General features: G+C 49.5%; 1 protein-coding gene across 6 annotated transcripts in view; it reads left to right on the top strand.

Annotated features, from left to right (window-relative positions):
- LOC119455262 (DNA topoisomerase 3-alpha-like) overlaps positions 1 to 22910 on the top strand; it is a 136673-nt gene that overhangs the window by 11149 nt on the left and 102614 nt on the right. For all 6 annotated transcript variants that reach the window (XM_049660891.1, XM_049660890.1, XM_049660889.1 and 3 more), the window contains exons 9-12: positions 11941 to 12051; positions 12903 to 12977; positions 15827 to 15877; positions 21957 to 22035. In XM_049660891.1, coding sequence (XP_049516848.1) covers positions 11941 to 12051; positions 12903 to 12977; positions 15827 to 15877; positions 21957 to 22035 — 316 coding nt within the window. The remainder of the gene's footprint in view (positions 1 to 11940; positions 12052 to 12902; positions 12978 to 15826; positions 15878 to 21956; positions 22036 to 22910) is intronic.

Genomic DNA, 22910 nt, shown 5'->3' with positions numbered 1-22910 from the left:
GTGATGTCTGCCGATATGCCCGGCCACCAAACTGACTCACAAGCCAGAGCTTTGGTCATGTTGATGCCCTGATGTCTTTCGTGCAACAGTGTCAAAACCGTCAGCCGAAGGGACAAAGGGATGACTATCCAGGCGCCTTTCAGCAGAACCCCATCACAGACAGAAAGTTTGTCTGCTGCCGAGGCGTACTTGGAGAGGTGCAGCGGCAGCTTGGACTTCTGTGACCAAACCTGCTGGCAGAAGGCGGTGAGGGCCTTGCACTCGCCATCAGGCTCTTGTGCCTGTCGCACGTCTTTTGGGCTAAGCGGCAAGACTTTCGACGTGCAGCCGACCACCTGTGCTGCGAAGAGTTCCATTGTGTCTAGGGAACTGAATGCCTTCTGGGTGATGCTTGACAAGGTAGCTGCCGTGGCTAGCAGCTTTCCTGGCACGTGCAGCATCCGGAATTGGTATTGTATAGTCTTCAGGCTGGAGTCTCTGTACACAAGGTAGCAACATGTCTAGCTCCATCTTGCCAAAGAGTGAAACGAGCAGTAGGTGGTCGGTCTCGACGTCAAAGGTGATGCCGTGGACAAACTTGTTGAACCGTTGGATAACCCGCGTCGTCACCAAAGCTTTTTCTTTTTGGCTGTAACGCTGTTCGGTCTCGGTCATTGACCTCGAAGCAAATTCTGACTTAGCGGCGCTCTCCAGAAGGTTGCGTCTGTAGCAGGACCGCGCTGAGTCTAAACGAGCTCACGTCTGCAGAAACTGTTGTAGCGTACGATGGGTGGTACTTGGCCATGCACCGTTCTGACAGTCAAGAGTTCCTTGATTTTCTTGAATGCTGCACTTTGTTCATGCTGCCACACCCAACTAGCGGACCTGTTCAGTAGGGACCTGATGGGTGCTGTGACGTCCGAGATGTGTGGCAAGAATCTGGCGAGATGATTCACTATTCCGAGCAGTCGGATGACACCAGAGATGTCTGTTGGAGTTTCCATGGCCTTGACTGTTTCGATCTTGCCTGGATCTGGCCTGATGCCCTGCACTGAAATGACGACTCCGAGGAAGGAGACCTCAGATACCCCAAAATGAAACTTGTCCCGGTTCAACGTGATGCCTGCTTTTGCAAGGCAAGACAGCACCTGGCTCAGTCTGGCGTCGTCACGGGTGCATCCAAAAAACCAGAATGTCATCTATTATATTAGCGACTCCTTCTTGGCCCTCCAGGATTCTGGCCATCTGTTTTTGGAAGTACTCCGGCGCGCGCGGAGGTAATGCCAGAGGGGAGCCGGCAAAAGCAGGATCGGCTGAATGGGGTGATGAACGCCACAGAGAGCTTCACCTGGTGGAAGCTCGCGGTCGCGTCCAGCTTTGCAAAAATTGTTGCATCACCGACGCTCAACAGTTAGTAGAATGGTGTTCCCTGAGGACGACCTTGTTTAGCTGAGTCAAGTCCACGCACAACAGGTAGGAACCATCATCTTTCCGGACGACGACGAGACCGAAGCACCACAGTGTTGGCTTGTCGACCTTGCGGATCACGCTTTTGCTCTCCAATTTGTCCAGCTCGTGGCGGACGACCTCGAACAGCGGGAGGGAAATCCTGCGAAATACGCTTAGCGAGAAAGGGATGCTTAGCGAGAAAGGCACGGCATCAGTTTTCATAATGTACGGATGATGTACGCGTACTTGAGGGTGCCCAATTCCTGGAAGAGCTAGGTGTGCAACGTTGCTTTCGGAGTCTGGAGTTCGTCAAGAAATCTCATTCCTTGGAGGGCTTGAAGCGCTGGCAGTTCCAAAAGAGGCACGGTGAGAGACTGGATCACGTACAGGCGCTGAGAGCTCATTTTCCCCTGCCACCAAGTCATGCTAAATGCGAGCCTAGCACACGCAGTGGCTGTCCTCCAGGACCGGTGAGCAGAGTGTCGACTTGGTCGAGCTTGGCAGGCAGCGTAGGGAAGTCGCTTGGAATGGTGGATACCTCGGCTATGGAATCGACTTTGAACTGCACAGTGTAATTGTCAACGGTGACGTTGATGAACTTTGCCGTGGCTGGCGTCCCGACGGCGTGCAGTTGAATGGAGCCGAGCTTGTCCTGCGTAAACTCTCTCGAGCGGCACACTTCGGCAAAGTGGCCTTTCTTCTTGCAGAAGTTGCAGGCAGAGTGTCATGCTGGGCAGTCCAAACGTGGATGAGGCGCGCGGCTGCAAAATTCACATGTGGACAGCTCGCGTGAGTGCTCTGCTTTCGGCTGTGGCGAACGAGGCTTTGCGTCGGGGCGACGATGAGAGGCGGACTTGTTAACTTTTGCGGCATCAAGGTTGAGCTCACGGGAGTGCTTGGTGCGTTTTTGGGACGTTTTTTCCTTGTTGGCGTCTTCGGATTGACGGGCCTGTGTTCATGCTTCCTTGAGTGTCAGCTTTGCGTTTTGCGTTTCGGCACAGCTGGTCTGAGAGGCGGGAGTCGCGGAGGCCAACAATGAACCGGTCGCATACGAGCCTTTGCTCCACATCAGCTAAAGGATAGATGCAGCGCTTCACCATCCTGCACAGTTCCGTGTGGTATATGTCGACGCTTTCGTCGGGCAGCTGAACATGCCTATGGAACCGCGATGACTCGCGGTTGCCAGATGTACGAAGTGGTCTGTGAAGCGGGCGGCAATCACTTGGTATGAGGTGAGCGACGGGGCGTCGAGCGAGAAGACCTCGAGAAGCGGGCAGGCATCCAGGCCTGTGCAGTACAACAGCAAGCGTACCTGCATGTCTTGAGACACTTGTGTCAGTCCTGAAACCTTCGCATAGTCCTCGTAGCGGCTGAGCCTTGACGGCCAAGTTCCCGGGATCGTGAAGTCGAACGGTGCCTGTGGCTGCAAGTTGATTCCAAACATTTTTGGCAGCGCCCTTGTCTCGAGAGACATTGTGGTGTCGTCCTGTCGTGGTGAGGCCTCAGGCTGGGGGCGTTACCCGTTCACTTCTGACACCATGTCACGTGGTTTGTGCCTGGAATACGAGCATGCAGGGACCAAGTGACGCGGAGGCACTTCTCAGCTCAACAAAAAGAACACTCACCCCCTTTATTGGCCACGAATATATATAGACGCACAAAGTCACAGGTGGTGCCACATACTGGTGGCAACCTAACGCATGGGCTAAACTGTGACGAACTCTACAGAACCGTTGGAAGATTGTCTGCGTGGACCATCTTTCACGGTATGCAGAAACTGCAGCCATACCCTCTTCCACCGCTGCTTGCGTGGCGGTCTTCCTGCTGCGTTCCGTGGTCCTTCGTCATGGCCTATCACGTGTTATCATCAGCGACCATGATCGCCAGTTCACTGCTGATGCCATTAAGGAGTTACTTTGTTTATGCACTTCACAGTTCCATCATTCCACGCTGTATCATCCACAGACCAATGGCCTCGTTGAAAGGACAAACAGAATGCTGATCAGCATGCTTGCCATGTACGTCCAATCCAATCATAAGAACTAGGATGACGTGCTGCCCTTCATCACTTATGAACACAACACAGCGAAACACGAAACTGCAAACTATAGCCGATTTTATCTCCTGTATGCAAGGTTACTGCGAAACCCTCTGGACACTTTCTTACCCTTTATTCTGCATAATGATGATTCTGTATCGAAGACCTTGTGTCCCGCTGAAGAAGCCCGTCGAATAGCTCTTCTTCGTACTCTGGCCTCACAAAGTCATTCGAAAGAGCAATACGACAACCATCACGAACAAGTGTCTTTCGAAAAAGGTGACTTGGTCATCTTTGGACACCGCAATGCAAGTGCGGATTGTGTCAAAAGCTCTTGTCACAATATTTAGGCCCATTTGCAGTTGTGCATCGCCTGAGTGAACTCACTTATGTAAAAGCTCGCCTCCTGTGCAATGGTCGGCAATCAAGCAGAACGCAGCTGACTCATATTGCTCGCCTGAAGCCTTTCTACCCTGCTTGTTCATCCTGACTCGCCCTACAGGCTTCGTCTGCTTGCGGGGAAGTGTAACAGAGATACGAAAGGCAGTAAAGAAGCAGAGAGGATGAAGAGCTTTGGAGGCCGGACTACGCTACCACCATCGTCCATCTCCTGTGAATAAAACCATTTCGTCACAACTCTTTGTAACAATACAGTTAAACCTGCTTATAACGAACCTCCATATAATGAATTCCTGGATATAACGAAGTTTTTCGATTCCCCGCCGTTACTCCATAGAAGCACATGTATTTGAGACCTCTACCTAACGAAGTGGCAGCGGGAGACCCCCTCGATATTGTCACGTGCCTTGTGAGAGAACTGGCGACGCGACGTTTATTGAGGGTAGCGGCTCCTGAAAAACACGGCGCTGGGGGCTGGCTATCGAGCGGGCGGAGAAGCACGCGCACTTCTTTCTTCTTGTCCGTGCCTGCCTCTTAGCACTGTACCCACTACTGCTGGTGGCATTTCCCCCCTTCCTCGGAAAGAGCATCGGCTCGATGCTCAAGAAGCGGTTTTAGAAAAGGAGGGGGAAACAGCATGGGCAAGGCAGGTGCTGTGCAAGCAGGTGTGATTGTGCAAAGGACACAATCACAGGTAGAGGAAAAACAAAAGCACAGCAGCGGGGAAGCGCGACGGGTACAGTCTCAAGAAACAGAGAGGTTGCAAGCAGTAGCGTAAGTAGAAAGATGAATAAAAAAATAATAATCACGAACGCGCAACATATGGTTTCATGCGCACAACGTGAACTACGTCAGGGCGAGGTTGTTGTCTACGCCGTGTTTGCGCCGCACTGTCTGGAACGACTTCGTAGTTCACGTCACTAATGCGGCGCAGCACTTTGTATGGGCCAAAATACCGGCTAATCAACTTTTCACAAAGGCCACGGCGGCGAACAGGGGTCCACACCCACACTTGGTCTCCGGGACTGTAGCGCACTTGCCGGTGACGGATGTTATAGCGCCGTGCATCTGCATGTTGCTGCTCACCGATGTGCAGCCGCGCGAGCTGGCGGGCTTCCTCAGCGCGCTCAGCAAATTCTTCAGCGTCAGTCGTTAGGTGCTCGGTGTCGTGACACGGAAGCATAGCGTCCAGCATCGTCTGTACTTCGCGGCCGTAAACGAGGCGAAATGGTGCGAACCGTGTCGTCTCTTGTACGGCGGTATTATACGCGAAGGTCACGTAAGGCAAGATGCGATCCCATGTTTTGTGCTGGACGTCGATATACATAGAGATCATATCTGTGATGGTTTTGTTTAATCGCTCCGTAAGTCCATTGGACTGCGGATGGTAAGCAGTCGTCTTGCGATGCCTGGTGTTGCTCAATTGAAAAATTTCGTCCATGAGCTGTGCCGTGAATGCCGTTCCTCTGTCTGTGATTACAGTGGATGGGGCACCATGACGCAATACAATGTGGCACATGAAGAACTGTGCTACCTCAGAAGCCGTGGCTCGTGGGAGCGCCTCCGTCTCGGCATAGCGGGTTAAGTAGTCAGTGGCGACGATCACCCACTTGTTGCCGTCGGTTGACAGGGGAAAAGGCCCAAGGATGTCCAAGCCGACTTGGTCGAATGGCTTATGAGGTGGTTCGATGGGTTGCAATAACCCGGCGGGCTTCAGGGGTGGTGACTTTCGTCGCTGACATTCACGGCAGCCTTTAACATACTGTTTTACGCTTGCCGCAAGCCCGGGCCAGTAATACATCTCGCGCACTCTAGCAAGCGTTCGTGAGGAGCCGAGGTGGCCAGATGTAGGCTCGTCGTGGCAAGCGAAAAGAATATCGTCCCGCAAGTCTTTGGGAACTACTAGAAGGTAGGCTCGGTCATTCGGGCGGGAGTTCTTCTTGTAGAGCAGATTGTCTCGTAGACAGAAGGACGTCAAGACGCGACGTAGATGGCGTGGTATGGATGTGTGACGGCCCTCGAAGTGGTCGATGAGAGGTCGAATTTCAGCGTCGTCACGCTGCCATTTGACCAAGTCCGACGTAGTAAGGGCGCCCAGGAAGCCGTCGTCGTCCTCTGGCTGTCGACTGACAGATTCGGCGGGAGCACGCGACAACGTGTCGGCGTCTTCGTGCTTGCGGCCAGACTTATAAACTACAGTGACGTCAAATTCCTGTAGCCGCAAGCTCCATCGTGCCAGTCGGCCTGAAGGGTCGCGTATGTTCGCCAACCAACATAGAGCATGGTGGTCTGTCACCACTTTAAAGGCACGGCCGTAGAGATAAGGGCGAAACTTCGTGATCGCCCAGACGACCGCGAGACACTCTTTTTCTGTGGTAGAGTAGTTCGCCTCGGCACGGGACAGCGAGCGGCTAGCATAAGCTATTACTCTTTCAAGGCCGTCTTGACGTTGGACGAGTACTGCGCCAAGGCCGATGTTACTGGCGTCAGTATGCACCTCGGTGTCAGCCTCTTCGTCAAAATGAGCCAGGACGGGTGCTGACTGCATGCGTTGTCGTAGTTCAGCGAAGGCCGCCTGTTGCTCATGCGTCCAGGCAAATGGCGTGTCATCCCTGGTAAGGCGAGTCAGGGGTTCCGCAATCTTCGAAAAGTTGTCGATGAAGCGGCGATAATACGCACACAAGCCCAGGAAGCGTCGGACGGCCTTCTTGTCGGCAGGAGGAGGAAAAGCTGCTACAGCGGCAAGTTTGTCGGGATCGGGTCGAACTCCTTTGGCGCTGACGACGTGTCCGAGAAACTTGAGCTCTTCATAACCGAAGTGACACTTTTCTGGTTTAAGCGTGAGATTAGCCGATCGGAGCGCTTCTAGCACATGCCGCAGGCGATGAAGATGTTGCTCAAATGTTTCAGAAAAGACAACTACGTCGTCAAGATACACAAGGCAGGTCTGCCACTTCAATCCAGCGAGGACAGTATCCATCATTCGCTGGAAGGTTGCTGGGGCAGAACACAAACCGAAAGGGAGCACTCGAAATTCGTAAAGGCCGTCGGGAGTCACAAAGGCAGTTTTCTCGCGGTCTCGCTCGTCGACCTCGATCTGCCAGTATCCACTTTTCAAATCGAGTGACGAAAAGTACTGGGCACGCCGCAGTCGATCTAACGAGTCGTCGATACGCGGCAGTGGGTACACGTCCTTTTTAGTTACGTTGTTGAGCTTCCGGTAGTCGACGCAGAAGCGTAGCGTTCCGTCTTTCTTTTTCACAAGGACGACCGGGGACGACCATGAGCTGTTAGAAGGTTCAATTATGCCATCTTCAAGCATCTCTTGTACTTGCGTACGAATCGCTTCACGTTCCTTTGCCGACACGCGGTAGGGCTGCTGGCGTATCGGGCGTGCGTCGTCGCAGGTGATGATCCTGTGCCTTGTAACTGAAGTCTGGCGTACCTTAGACGAGCTTGCGAAGCATTCCCTGAATTCAAGCAAGAGCTCGTGCAGTGCCGCCTGTTTGTCTGGAGATAGCTCTGAATTAATGTCGACGTTGCCTAGTGACTTGTCAGCCATCCTCACTGGTTCAGGGGTAAAACATTCAGCAACGTGCTCTATTTCCTCGGCAAACGCTATCGAAGTACCGCGGAACAGGTGTCGATGCTCGTTACTGAAGTTGGTGACAAGCAACTGGGAACGGCCATCACTAAGCTGTAGCACACTTCTAGCAGCACAAACACCTTGCATCAGTAGATGCGATAAGTTACTTTCAGCGACCACTTCACCTTCGCGCATTCCACCGCACATCACTTCGACTAGGACACTGGTTCGCGGAGGAAGCGTAACACATTCGGTGGAGACACGAAGGGCGTCGTCTCGACGCTTGTGGTCGTACCCGTCGAGTGCTCGGTCTGCTGAGAAGGTGACTACACCTCCCCGTAGGTCAATAACAGCGCCGTATTCTTGGAGAAAATCAACCCCGAGAATGACGTCACGGGAGCATACGCGTAGGACAAGGCAGCTCGCCACGAATGTCGATCCTCGAATCCGAACTCTTGTCGTGCAGGTTCCCAGTGGAGTAACGACGTGACCGCCAGCCGTACGAATCTGCGAGCCATTCCAAGGGGTAATTACTTTCTTCAGCAACGTCGCCAGCTTCCCGCTTAAGATGGAATAGTCCGCACCGGTGTCTACTAAAGCGCTAACCGCGTAACCGTCGATCACCTACCGGTATGTCGAGCGAAAGCCGGTCATTCCGTTCATCTGCAGTTGACGTCGGATCGGTGTCCTCGCTCGTTCGCGTCGATCGGAGGTCTTCAGCGTGTCGACTGTCAGCGGCCTCGCCCCCAAAGGTCGCTGTGGTTAGTTTTCCCGGCGGGGACTTGGTGATCGTGTGCCGGAATATCGCTGGGGCGGTGGTGAAAATCGCCGTGGTGACGGCGAGCGTGACTGTCGCCTGGTAGACGGTGGCATGCGTTGTTGAGCAAGGTAATCTTCTATCTCCCGAGGTCGTTGGCCAAGTCGGGGTGGCGGTGAGTAGGTGGAAAAGCCCCGCAACCCGAGACGTCGGTATGGGCACTGGCGGTACAAATGATCTGCCTCACCGCAGTGGAAGCACAGAGGCCGACGGTCCGGTGTGCGCCAAACATCCGACTTCCGAGGGGTCATGCGTCGATCGTCGGCGTAATATACCGGTTGCTCCTGCGGAACCACAGCGGGAGGAGCGGCGGAGGGAAACGCTGGAGGCGCGCGTCGTTCTGCGATGTATGGTACCGGTTGTGCAGATGAAAGCGTAACCGGATGAGCCGCGTGAACTAACAGCGGGGTTGGTGCAGGGAGTCTCAGGGCTTCCGCGTAGGTCGCACGGCGGTGTTCAGTAGGTGCAGGCGCGGTGTAAGGAAGAGGACAGGTCGACCGGAGCGCTTGGTGAACTTCATCTTTGACGACACTCTCAATAGAGCTCACCACCGCTTGTGACGTGCCGAAAGCCTTCTGTATTTCTTCGCGCACGACAGTGCGGATTAGTTCGCGAAGGTGGTCATCGTTGCTTCTGGTGGCCGTGAAAATATCGGTGGTGGATGTCACGTTCACTTGCCGCTCATAGAAATTCGATCGTTGCTGCAGCATCTTTTCCATACTTACAGCTTCAGATAAAAATTCGGCGACAGTCTTCGGAGGGCTCCGCACAAGACCAGCGAAGAGCTGCTCCTTCACTCCTCGCATCAGGTGACGCAACTTCTTGTCCTCGGTCATTCCCGAGTCTGCTCGTCTGAAGAGGCGCGTCATATCTTCGACGAACGTGGTAACACTTTCGTTGGGAAGCTGAACGCGGACCTGGATTGCTCGTTCGGCTCGTTCGCGGCGATCAGGACTGGCGTAGGCGTCTAGTAACTGACGGCGGAACTCAGGCCACGACGTCAGTTGCTGCTCACGGTTTTGGAACCATGTGAGCGCGCCGTCTTCCAGGCAAAAGTAGACACTTCGAAATTTATTTGTGTCGTCCCATTCATTGTATTCGGCCACGCGCTCGAAGTCGGCCATCCAGTCTTCGACGTCTTCGAAGGCCTTGCCATGGAACGACTTTGGAACCCGTGGATTTTGAAGCGTGTACCGGTTCGTCACTGCGGCGCCTTCCATACCGGTTGAGATGGTCTGAAGCGCTGCGGGGTCTTCAGGAGGCAGTCCCCGGATCCTGCGGCTGGCCCGGTGGACCGGCGTATCGATTGGCACGGGGGTAGTGGTTCCACTGCCAGAAGGGGTCTGCGACATGGGTGAGGAATACCCAGCACCTCCACCACTTTGTCACGTGCCTTGTGAGAGAACTGGCGACGCGACGTTTATTGAGGGTAGCGGCTCCTGAAAAACACGGCGCTGGGGGCTGGCTATCGAGCGGGCGGAGAAGCACGCGCACTTCTTTCTTCTTGTCCGTGCCTGCCTCTTAGCACTGTACCCACTACTGCTGGTGGCAATATAACGAATTTTCCCCTCCGACCACCTAGAGATTTCGCCCCAAATTTTGTCATTTTTTGCGCGAGCAGCAACCGGAAGCACCTTCTCCGCCGCGATGGAATGCGAAGCGAGCACGCCTGTGTGTGCGTGCGTGCGTGTGCGAGGCGGCCCTGCATCCCTCAACCCGGCGATCTTGCCACCGTGGGCGTGACCTTTCCCCCTCCCTTCGTTCAAACCTGATCCTGCCGCTTGCTGCAGCTGGCCTAGCCCGCCAAGCCGGCACTCTCTGCTTTTCCAGCTGATGTTGCCGACGCGCTGGTACACGCTGTGGCACATCAGACTCGATGAGCGCGGACACGCGCTGTCAAACGCTGGCGGCGTGTGGAAGCGCCGCTGGAGAAGCGAGCGAAGTGACCTTCGTGCGGTTGTCTATCGCTTCAACGCAAACTGAGCGCCGAGAACACACAGCATGCAGAAAGCTACGAGCCGCCGACGCATCTACACTGCTAGACTCTGCCCCAACGCAGATGGCTTTCAAGATACGGCCTGCGCGACTGCGCGCCACCCCGCTATCCCTCCCCCCTCGCTCCCTTGCCGGTGCCTCGAGTGCAACGGAAGAAGGCGCGCTTCCTCCCTGCTTTTCTTGCGCGCGCGAGATTTAGATGCGGTCGTTGGCTCCCCTCGCATGTTTTCACTCGCACATACAGCATACAGCGCGCGGCGACTGCGTTATTGCCCTTGGACTTTAGGGTACGGCCACGCTAGCGGCAAAAACACGCAGCAAAAACGCGTGTCATGCCGCGCGTGGCAAAAGTGGCAGGAATCGGGGGTCTTGCGGCGTGCTGTGCGAAATGGGTTTGAGACCATTTCTGCGGCAAATGCCGCGTGCCGCGAGATGAACCAATCAAGAGCGACGAGGGTGACGTCACGGAGCCATCACAACCGGAACGTCGCTGGTCCGCGCCGGGTTTTCAATCGACGATCATCGTCTCTCGCATGAAACAACGAGCGCTCGCAGTGTTGCTCGCCCGTTCGGAGAGCGCGGGACATCTTATCGCGCTGCCGCATGGCGAGACGCGCGTGCCACAGTGGCCTCGCGGCAAGGCGCTGGCCGTACCCTTATATACGGAATATCTATGAGCCAAAACCAATTTTAGGGCCACAATGCGTCATGGACACCATCTTTATATAGCAAATACGGATCTCAAGGGCCATATTTTTGCTGGCGGAAACCGAAAATACGTCATAGTTGTCGCCCCCGGCACTTTGGGTGGCCAATTCCATCGTCAAGCCACCAAGCCAAGCGACATGAAAAGTCAAAATGGCCGCTCGGGCCGGCGCGAGGTGGCAGTTCGCAACGTATGATGCGGGAACGGTCCCACAGTTGCGACGCAAAAGCGGGGTTACCAATGCATTGAGTTGTATGGGAGCTGTGCCGGGACCGGTCGAAAACGACGTAACAGCCGGGAAAACGCAGCCGCCGGGAATGTAACAGCGAGGTTCTACTGTAACACTATACGACGCCATCGTGACGCTCGCTCTTCGTTTCCGATGCCTCGCGCTTGTGCGAAACGACACGCGTCCACGCATCCAGTACCTGGTGTGAGATTCCGAGGATGAGTGCTTCGACGAAAACGGAAAACGAGTGCGCGTTACAATTGAGGGCACGTTAGAATCGAGTAAATACGGTAAACGTTTATTTTTTGAATTTTCGTGCCGAACCTGCATATAACGAAATCCTCTATATAACGAAGTTTTTCGGGAATTTGTCAATTTCGTTATATCCAGGTTTAACTGTATATGTACTCATCTAGCTTGCATAGATTTATACTAAGGAGAGAAATTGAAGTAAGAAGATATGCCTTCTCTACAAGGGAATGATTCAAATTGCTGGGGTTGCGATAATGTAACCATTCCGTTCCGATGCTATTCCTTTTTGGGCTTTGTCTGTGATCCAAGCAGTTCCCCACACATGTTAACACTGGGATTGGCTGTACGTGAATGGCGGATGATAAGAAAGAAATAGAATCAAGCGAAAGGAATCCTTGCATTATACTAGCCATGATTTTGCTCTGTACACTTCAGTGGTATTCATGTGTTGAGATGTGCTACTGAAGAGACCTTTATGTTCGTCCCATAGGGTAATGCTAAAAGAGTGTATGAGCTTGTGGTGCGCCACTTCCTTGCCTGCCTTTCCAAGGATGCCGAAGGGAAGGAGACCACTGTGGAAGTAGATCTCGGTGGCGAACATGTGAGTGTCTCCTGAGTGCCTTTGTTTTATAACAGGCTTCATTATATAATGATAGAATGAACTGAAAGTGCCCAGGGCTCATACAAAAAGTTGTCTCAATGTATGCTTCTTGAGCCCATTGAGGTTGTATACCTTGTGTTTCTTTTTTACTTGAGCAGATCTTTTATAAGTCAGCTGTGGCAGATAGTGTGATTTGGCTTCATCAGGTGGCTTACTGGAAGGGACTTGTTGCAATTGCAGAAAGAAAGCCAAGTGTCTATGACATATCCACTTAGCAAAAATCTCGAGACTACCACCAGTTTTGAGATATCCGTTATCAAAATGTGTCATGAAATATATTATTATTCCAGTTAATAGTTTTCTGAAACTTTCGTTTGCATAGTGCAGGAAGAAACTAACTAGTTTGCCACTGCACTTGTTTTGCAGATTTTGGGGGCAGACATCTAAAAACTACTGGTAGTTTCAGGATTTCTGCAAGCTATATACCACTCTGTTATTATCTGCCTTCGTTTCAGCAATTGTAACATGTGCTTTAAAGCTAGTAAATAAGATTGCAATTAGTGAGAGTGGTAATTAAAAAAGTAAATGTTGTAATTTGTTGTGCAGGTAGTTTCCACCTCTCCAAGTAATTCACCTGGAGAGGTGAAATTGCACTATCTGCCATCGGCTATTTTTAAAAATTCTGTTTTAAGTTAAAAGAAAGCGTCTCGTATATGCAGACTATAAATCGTTAGGTTAACTATACAAACTATGACTGAATCGCATTACTGTTCTATATCATCTGCTTATGTAAAGTTAAGGCCTGCTTCTGTGCCTGAATTTGTGCCTTGCATTTGCTTTTTTTTCACCAGTTCGTTGCCACTGGCCTTGTCATATTTGCCCGGAACTATTTGGAAGTCTACATATATGACAAATGGAATGGAAAGGTAATCATATTTCATCTTAATGTCTTAATTTCATCATTATTTGGTGCACCTGTTTAATCTCGGAATCGTGCACCTGTTTAATCTCGGAATCGGGTCATTTGCATTTGCAAAAATATTGGTCCTTGTTATTTGTTGAAGCAACAGAAGGGACATTATTGCAATTAATAATACTTCTGCTGCTGACCCTTATGTACTAAGCCAAAAGGCTGTAAAAGTTCATTATAGGTCAACAGCTTGGTTTTGCTCATGATATTTACCAATAAATGTTAACTCAGTAGATCTGCTTCTTTACTAAATGAAATGTGTATCTAAGCAAATTTTGTTGGTTGAGGTTCTTGGACGTATGAACAGCAATACTTTTGGTGACACCCTTGAAGATTTTATCCATGGCTGCGCACTGTGATCTCATTTTGTTCACTCAGGGGCACCGAGCGGGTGGGCTCTCTAAAGGGCCGGCTCTGCCCCCCCCCCCCCCCCCCTTGAGAGATAACCGAGACATACCCTGGATCTGCCCCTACTCAGGAGAATGGTTCTGGATGTTTTTCATGTGGTGCTCTTTGGCCATCATTGACCCTTGCACCATAAAACTCCGTACAACATCGCCATGGATGTTTTTAATGCACACTAATTGACCACAATATGAATGTTCTTGTCTCGAGACTATACACAAAGCTACTTGGAGAAACCCGTTCTTTTGCTTTATGTGATTGCATTTATTTGCATTGTTGCAGCAGTTGCACCTGCTGCATGAACTTACTAGGAGCATTTTAGAAATGTGTTTATCAGTAAAGGCAGGCATTACAAGTTTGAACAAATCTAGATTGTTAGATTACCATTATAAAATGCTTTTTATGCTGTAATTATTGCATAAGTTTCTTGAAGTGTATTTCTCATAAATGCCTCCTGACAAGATGCTATCCACTAGGATTGTTTTGTGAACGTGTGTAGTAATTTTTACTGTAGTGATGTAGAAACCTAGATGCAACATTACTGATTTAAATTGTTTGCTGTAACTACGGTTTTGTTGTGTCGAAGTTCAGTTGGGTTAAGTTGTGGCAGTTGATACCATATTTACACAGGGGCAGGCGCTAGTCTTGTCCTGCTTACATTGTTTTCTTACTCAAAAATCTGTTTTACGTAAAAATTATGCTTTTGACTCATTGTTACACTAAACGATCACTTTAACTTGAAATAATATTTGCCTTTAGTATCCTTTTAAGTAAGAATCCTGTGCAATGAAGCCTCTGCAAGGAATTCAAATGTGCTCTTATTTTTGGTGTCAGTGCTTCACTGAATAGGCCACAGTCTGTTTGGTGGCCATAGAGGCAGATGTGAGGATGCAGGACAGGGTTGGAACTCAGAGCAGACCACCATCCCAGGTTCTGCATTGTAAAGGTCAAAACACACCCTGAGCCACTGCAAGCTTTGCCCTGGTGTATTGGCATAGTGTAATGGTTCTGAAACACCCTGTGCAAATTACTGTTGGTTATAGCCTGTATTCTTTTTTTCTAGCCCTAAGAATTAGACTTGTACACATTACAGGAAAAAAGTAACCTATTACAATTACAATTACTTCATTCAAAAATGTAATTGATTAGTTACCCATTACTGCTCTACGGAAGTAATTGAGAAGTTAACTCAAAAGTAATCAATTACTTCCGCATTACTTTCCTCCAAACTCTTAATAACCTTGCACAGGTACAGTAAACAGAACGAGCAGGCTTGGCACATTCAATGCATCCTCTGCATCTCTTATTGCATTGCTTATTTTTACTGACAATTGCCTTTCAAAAATTTCATCGGTAATCTTTCCTTGTTTTTATCGTGAAGTCATCAGCAGTGACACTGACAACTCGCTGGATGTGCGTGCTGGGGGGTAAGATGGTGTTTAACATACAGACATCCTGCACACACTATTGTTGTTACAAAGCATCTGGGCCCTCTATAAAACGCAGTTCTCCCTGTTGGGCCAATGAATAGCTAAAAAAATCATCCACATCTGATTTCCTCGCATTAACGTCCTAAGTAGCCGTTGCTATCGAGGCATACCAGCACTGGTTCAGTTTGTCGGCCAACATGTGGCGCAGCCATTAACATGGGGAAACAAATACTAAGCTCCCGGATTTTGCCTGTCTGAACATATGCATCCGTCAGGCTGCTGCGTGGCACAATCTTGGGCATTGTTCTGTAGTTCTCACCAAATTCAGGTTCTGAACTGCGTCACCTGTCCCTTTAATAAAGTAACTGGTTACATGTAATTGGTTACCGAAAAAAGTAATTCAATTACAGTGAGCGTTACCAAATAAACTATGTAATCGCTAAGTTACAAAAGTACCAAAAATGTAATTGATTACAAGTAATCAATTACATGTATAATTCATTTCGTACAAGTCTGTTAGGAATATCAAGGGCAATCTTTGCTCACAAGCAATTCAGGTGGTCAGCAAAAAAAGTGTCTGCTGCCAGGACTTTCCATAGGGGAAAAGGCAAACTATGAGTGCATCCCCTACAACATGTTCATGTTCGTGCTGTCACATGAAGTTTCTGCTGGCAAAAGTGGAGGAACCTCGCATAGTTTTTTCCCTAACTACCAATGTGATACTCCTAAGTCTTCTGGCCTTTTTCCTTACTTATTTTTTTGGCTCTTGAAGACAAAAACTTTTTGGTGTAGCCACCACGAAAACTTTTTGGACGAAAACTTTTTGGTGTAGGTGGTGTAGACAGGTTTTTGTTAGAAATATTTATATGCGATTTCTCTATAGCCTGCTCAATTGGCAGTGCCTGCTTTTGGAGAAGCGTACAGCTTTATGAGGATGTTAAAAATATTTTTGTGCATTTTTTCATTCCAGGAAATTCCAGGCTATCAGGAAGGGGAGTGTTTTGTTCCAGACTCTGTCAAGGTTAAGGACTTTTTTGTGTACATTCCAGTTAAGTTTAAGCTTTTCTGTGCAAGGAGTCAACTGCTGCTGTATAAAATAGCCCATACTGTACAAATACCTCATTCATTAGAGGATGCACTGCCTTCAATATATGCCTAGGTTTCTGGAAGCACCAGGGCTGTGCATTGAAGCTGTGAGATCTGAAGCATGGCGGAAAGCCAATGGGGCTTTTCCTTCAGTGGTATTCACAAAGAGATAAACACACTAGTGTACTGCAAAGAGAAACGTTAGTGTTTTTAGAAAATAAGGAAGGAGCTTGTGAGTTGCGACAGCTCTAAATTAGATGCATATAGTATTCAACACTCAGTTTATAGGGTAGACTACTGAATAGAAAAAAAAAATGTGTAGATTCACTTTTGTGGCTTAGTCAATTCATATAGGGGCGTGCATATTTCGCTTAAAGTGTCTGAAAAAAAAAACGATTTCGCGCTTACCACTGCACGGTTCTTGCTCGAATTTCGCAGAAAGATCACATTTTTGGAATCTGCGTCCATTGTAACACTTGGTACACGTAATTGCTTGTGTTTTAGGACAAAAATGCAAAGTTGCATTGATTTATGGGTATATAAGCTGCTGCTGCGACAACCAAGCATAAACTTGTGTCACCACCTGTTGGCAGCTGCAGAAAGCAGCCATTCAGGAATGGTTACCATGTGTTGCCCGCTGCTCTGGAACACGCGGCAATCTTTCCTGAATGGCTGCTTTATGCAGCTGCCAGCAAGGCGGCCACACAAGCTTATGCTTGTGTCGTCATGGGAGCAGCAGCTGCTGGTGGTGGTGGGGGTGGTGATGTTGAAGCAGGCGGGGTTAGCCTGGCATACATAGCCGGCAATTGTTCCGCCTGATCCTCCTTCGAGTTGAGATCAGGGGTGTGTCACCAGGTTTCGATGAGCCTCGTGTCTCGCAGGAAGGCTATCAGCAGTCGTTGCGCTCTCTTCCTGATTGCCGCGGGCCCTCTGGGGAAAACGACGTCTTCAAAGGTACTGTGCGTAAGACCGCTCTTTTGTAGGCTGTCGACCATCGCTTTTCTTTCTGTGTCAAACTGCGGGCATATCCAAATGAAATGTTTGATGTCACCAATGTCACCACAGAAAGCACAGAATGGGGAAGCGCGAAGCCCAGTCTTGAATAACCAAGCTGGGGTGTACGCGGAGTCGGTCCTGATGCGGTATAAAAGCGTCGCTTCTTCGCGGATAAATCCATGAGTCACAGCAGGCTTCGTGGGGATTCTTGTGGATCTCCCTAAAGTGAAGGCGGATTGCACCCTTAGGGTTCTGAAAAGCTTTTGGAGCTTTCACTTTTGGGACACATGTCAGCGCTAGGCGTGCAAGGGCGTCAGCTTTCTAGTTTCGATCAATTCCTACGTGTGATGGTATCCACTGGAACCTTATGTTAAATCCTTTGCTTGTGAGATCGTTAATCAGTGCCAGAGATTGCCTTGTAAATTTCTCTAGAGCTAGGCCACGATGTAATCTCTGTAATGCTGACTTGGAATCCGTCAGCACCACGACATCTCGTGCAGAAAAGGCCCGTAGTTTCTGCAAAGCCGCGGTGATTGCGGCACTTTCTACTGTTGTAGAGGAAACTACGCGATCCAGTCGGCCAGACCATGACACATCAAGGGATGGTATGCAGAATGCCACTGCACAGCTGTATCTGTTTGTGCGCTCACTGAACCGTCTGTGTACACTTGTAGGTGGCTTTGAAACACTGTGCTCAAGTGTTCCAGCACAATAAACTTTGCTTCTGCAGTTGAAATGGTGCATTTCGCCGGTAGGTGGGGTACACTGAGGCTACAGGTAACGTCCGAAAAAGACCATGGCAGGTCAAGGTGACTTCGTTTAGGCCATTCCAATCCTGAAAATCGGAAAGTGTTCAGCGCCGCATGGAAATGTGAGCGAGTTCTTGCTCTTAGCCGCCGGAGAAGTGCCGTGCCTGCGCGGGACTCGCCCAGCCTTAATAGCTGCGTCAGCAACGCCTGAGATGCCAAGAGGCGGAGTGGAAGAGACTCTGCCTCATTTGTGACTTTCTTGTTTGAAGCCGCCTGTGGAACTCCCATCGCCAAGCGAAGTCCCTTTCTGTTCACAGCCTCTAAGCGCTCGAATTGACTCGATGACGATGATATCAGAGGGAGCTGATAGAGAATGCGGCTTGTTATCAGTGCAGCGTTCAGTTTAAGCATGGACTGTGGGGGTCTTCCCCAACCCGTAGCGCGTGTAATCGCAGCTACGCAGGGTTCGGGCGAATAAGGCAACAAGCGAGTCAACTGAACAACGTTTATTGCTGTCAGCAATAAAACACACTTGCAGAGGGAAGTCCGCTCTGTATAATAAGTAATAAAATAGGCTTGCCTCGTCGCGTGTCGTAGTCACGCGAACGAGGTCACTCACGAGTTTCAGCGGGTAAATCCGTATCGGCAGGTAGGTCAAGCGAGGTCCGAGAGACCCGGGGGTCTCTTGGTCGCGCTCTTTTATATCTTTTTACCTTTCCGCGAGGGGAGTGTCCTCCTCGCCCGCCGGATACTTTCCCTCTTCCCGCGCGGGCGCGCGCGTCGCGAGAGGCGAGCGAGAACCGGGAGAGGGCAAAGTGCATTTCTCCCGTGTCCGCCCGGCTCCCGCGGCGCGCGTTGTGCGCGCACGAGATGTCCGCCCGGCTACCGCCGCGTGCGCAAGCGACGGGCGAGCGCCCGCGTGAGAAGGTGGCAGCGTGTGCTCCCCACAGGACGTAGGATTGTTTCCCCAACATACAACTGCCAATCGACGAAGTGCGTTGACTTTTTGCACTGGTGCAGCCACAACACTTTCGGCCGCACGACGCCATGGTAGCTTGCTGTCGATGGTGACGCCCAGGAATCGAACATGAGTTGCACGAAGAATTGAATGCCCTCTGATATTCAGCGTCAGGCGTGTTGACTTGTGTCTCACTCTCAGGAAAAGCATGAAGCCAGATTTTTCCGCTGATAAAGATAGGCCAAGCGTCAATAAGTGGCGTTCGATGGTGGAGATTGCGCCCTGAGCTATCCGGGCCAACCGTTTGTGTTGGTACCCCGAGATCCAAATGTAGATGTCATCTGCGTAGATGGACATTTTAACTGCCGTCCGACCTACTTTCAGTGCATCTGGAAGACTGGCCATGGCAACGTTAAAAAGCAAGGGAGATAGGACGCTTCCTTGTAGGACACCGAGGGAAATTCGTCGCTTATCACTCATTATACTTCCGAGCTTAACTTGGACACATCGATCTCTGAGAAATTCATAGACGAATCGAAGAGCATTTCCCGAGACGCCCATGTTTTGGAGTCCGTTGATGCCTGTATGAAGCACACAGTCGTATGCCTTCGCAACGTCTATAAAGATGGCGAGTGCGGAAAGGCCGTCTGCGCGATGGTGCTTGGTATGGCTTAGCACATCCAAGACACTGTCCTGGGCACTCAACCGTGGATGAAAGCCGGTCATGCACGATGGCAGTCTATTTCCTTGCTCAAGATACCATGTTAACCTCGTACATACTAGTCTTTCCATCAACTTTGATACGCATGATGTTAGCGATACTGGCCGATATGAGGCGAGGTTGGCAGGATCCTTTCCGGACTTGAGTACTGGCACCACCCATGCTATCTTCCACGTTTCTGGGATCTCTCCTGGGCTCCAGACGTGATTAAATATGTCCAGAAGGGCTCATCTTCGTTCGTATGGCAGGTTTGTCAGCATCTGATTGCTGATAGAATCGGGACCCACAGCACAGCGTCGTCTTAATTTGCTAAGCGCCAAATCCAACTCACGGAAGGTGAATGGCGTATCCATGGTATGGAATGCTTGAGACAACAGAGGGTTCGATACTCCTGCTGATCTGCCAGATGTGTATACGTCTGCAAAATCTTCTACAAGGGTTTGCAAATCTTTTCCTTGCTTTAAAGCAAGTGCTTCGAATGGCCTTTGCGGGCGAATCTTTCAGGATAGGCTATTCATTATTCCCTATATCCTTGTCATGGGAGTAAACGCCGATAAGCTCTCACAGAAAGCAGCCCACTGAACTCGTCTTAACCTTTTTGTGTGATGACAGCGTTTATCCTGTTGTATTCAGTTTTTGCAGAGGGATTTCCTGTTTTTCTTATTAGTTTCCGCTCCGCTCTCCTACGCGCTGCACAGAGGCTCTTTAGTTTCAAATCAGGAGTAGGGAAATGATCTGGCAGTTTCAACATTGAGGTAGCCACTCTCTTGCTCCGCAGCATATCTGCGAACAGCTCACCAGGGGATTCATCCAACGCTTCTCTGTATGTGTCCCAGCGTGTCACAGCACAGAATTGTCGACCAGCAGTGTGAAATCCGGTGAAGTTGTTGAAGATCGGGAAATGGTCACTGCCCATCCTATCTGCGGCCGTTGTCGACGATATGCAAAGGTCTGTAGAATGGATCACGAGGTCTATGGCACTCCATGAATCTGGTGGTTAGAAGAAAGTCGGTTTACCATCGTTTGCGATACATAAGTCAGCAGCATCCGCAGCTGCGACAAGCTCCTTGCCTCGGAAATCTGCAATCTTATCTCCCCAAAGCGAATGATGTGCGCTAAAATCGCCACAGATTATTCTAGGAGAAGGGCAACGAATGCAAAGGTCCTTTATAAATGCCTCCATGGAGACCTTCCTGCATGGACTTATATACACTGACACCACACTGAGTTTTCGGTTTCCTAGGCACACTTGCACAGCGGTGACTTCCAAGTAGGTAGAACAAAGGTCTTGCACTGGTAAGGCGACGTGAGGTATTTCTCGCCTGATGTATATCATCGCACTTCCATTAGCAAATGATGGTATACTCGGATTTCCATGTCTGATGTACCCTGGGATCGTCCTTCCATTAGGGAGGCCGGCCTCCGAGAGGGCTAGAATTGGTATAGGTATGTCTCGAAGGAAAAGGCTAAGTTCACACAGACGCTGTTGAATACCGGCACAGTTCCATTGCATTATTAAGGGCACGTTTGGACGACGGAATGACCGTTTGCGTTGGCTCAATAACTTCGTTTATCGGTGTGAGACGTGGGAAATGAGAAGCATACTCTCTTTTCAAACCAGTTAGTTGTGGCGTGCTGGGTGTCTTCTTCGTGTTCGATGGTGCGCTTGCATTCTTTGGACCCAAAACAAACATCTTATTCCTTCGTTGAGCAGCTGTCCGCGCAGGACATCGACCGTAGCTAGCAGGATGGTCGCCACCGCAGTTTGCACACACAGAGTTTTCTTTACTTGCACACGTCTTAAAATCATGAGGTCCCCCACAGCGCTTGCACCTCTGTTCCCCACGACAGTACTTAGCTATATGTCCGAAGCGCTGACACTTAAAACAGCGTGGTCGTGTCTCCACGTAGTCGACAAGCTCGTGTCTGGTGAAACCAAGTTTGATCTTCTCCGGTCGTGAAGAATTTGGAGCAAATGTGAGAACCACCGAGTTAGTGCGCCTTGACTCCTATTCAGATGACGAGGTTTGGACCCGACGGATGATTCTTCTTGCATGGAATACTCCCTGAGGTCTCAGGAAGGTGAGCAGCTCTTCATCCGAGTACCATTTTGGGACTCCTCTAACAATGCACATGTTTTTCATGTAACTGTGTGGGACAAGGGCAGATATGGCTATGCCGCCGATATTCTTGGTTTCTAGAAGGGAGCAGCTTACTTCCCCATAAACAAAGGCAACTTTGCCTTTTTTTCTTAAAAACCAGGCAATTAACTGTGCTGAGTGTTACACTGAATGACGTAGACTCCAAAATGTGGTCTTTCTGTGAAAATTTAGCATGAACAGTGTAGTGGTAAGCGCAAAATCTTCTTTTTAACATTTTAAGCAAAATATATATGTCCCTGTATTGTATTCAATTTTTAGGATTTTGTATGCTAATAAAGTGGCATATCTCCAACTTGTGGCCTGTCCTGACAAAATTCCACTGCATTTTTGCAAGCTGTAAGAATTTATCATTGTCTGACATGAAGGTTAGCCTGGTGGCCTTCGTGTTACTGTAGTTGAGTATGCCAATTTTTTTTTTTTTTTGTCAGATGGCTGAAGGGGAAACAACACCTCCTCCTTTGTTGCGGGAGGCTGATCTGATTGCTCTGATGGAGAAGCATGGCATAGGTAAGGGCCTCATGAGTTCCTTTTTTGTTTATTCTGTTTGCAAAATAAATCAAAGATGAAGAAGCTTTGCACAGATTTATGAGGACGCTGCTTATTCAAAGCTTTACCTCATGCAAGAACATTTGAGCCACATTATTATAGGATCATTTAAAGAAAAGCTTTGACACCTTTCAAGCTTGAAATGCTTTTAGCACTTATTACAAGCATTCCCCTCCAATGTTTTTATCAAAAACTACTTTGAAACTTAGCATTGTAGATGTGTCATTTATTTTGATTTGTCATAAATGGAACCCGCCGTGGTTGCTCGGTGGCTATGGTGTTGGGCTGCTAAGCACGAGGCGAATCCCGGCCATGGCGGCCGTATTTCCATGGGGACGAAATGCGAAAACACCCGTGTACTTAGATTTAGGTGCACGTTAAAGAACCCCAGGTGGTCCAAATTTCCGTAGTCCCCCACTACGCCTCAAACAGCCTTATAATCAGATCGTGGTTTTGGCATGTAAAACCTCATAATTTTTTTTTTCACAAATGGCTTGTTTTTGCCATGCCATCCTGTTAGTAACCAAAGCTTTTTTTTTTTTTTCAACCATTGTTTCAGCAAATTTCTCTAGGAATGTTGTATAATAAATGTGCTTGAGCCATAAAAGCTGCTGCTTTTATTTTAATATCTCATAAAGTATGTTTGTTTCATTTGAAAGCACATAAAAATTAAAAGCAATAAGCACAGTAGCATGATGCTTGTTATGTTGTCTTGGAGAAGCATACACCTGTGCAGCATTCAGCCATGCCCTGCGAGTTAGTTATACAGCAATTGGGATGTAACCCAACAATGCCAATGCCAGTGTTGGTGAAATAAGGTCATTCTCCTCCACAAA

This window comes from Dermacentor silvarum, chromosome 1 (genome assembly GCF_013339745.2).
Source record: "Dermacentor silvarum isolate Dsil-2018 chromosome 1, BIME_Dsil_1.4, whole genome shotgun sequence".
Lineage (NCBI taxonomy): Eukaryota > Metazoa > Arthropoda > Arachnida > Ixodida > Ixodidae > Dermacentor > Dermacentor silvarum.
The sequence above is the reverse complement of the archived record's forward strand: the minus strand, read 5'-3'. Positions and strand labels throughout refer to the sequence as shown.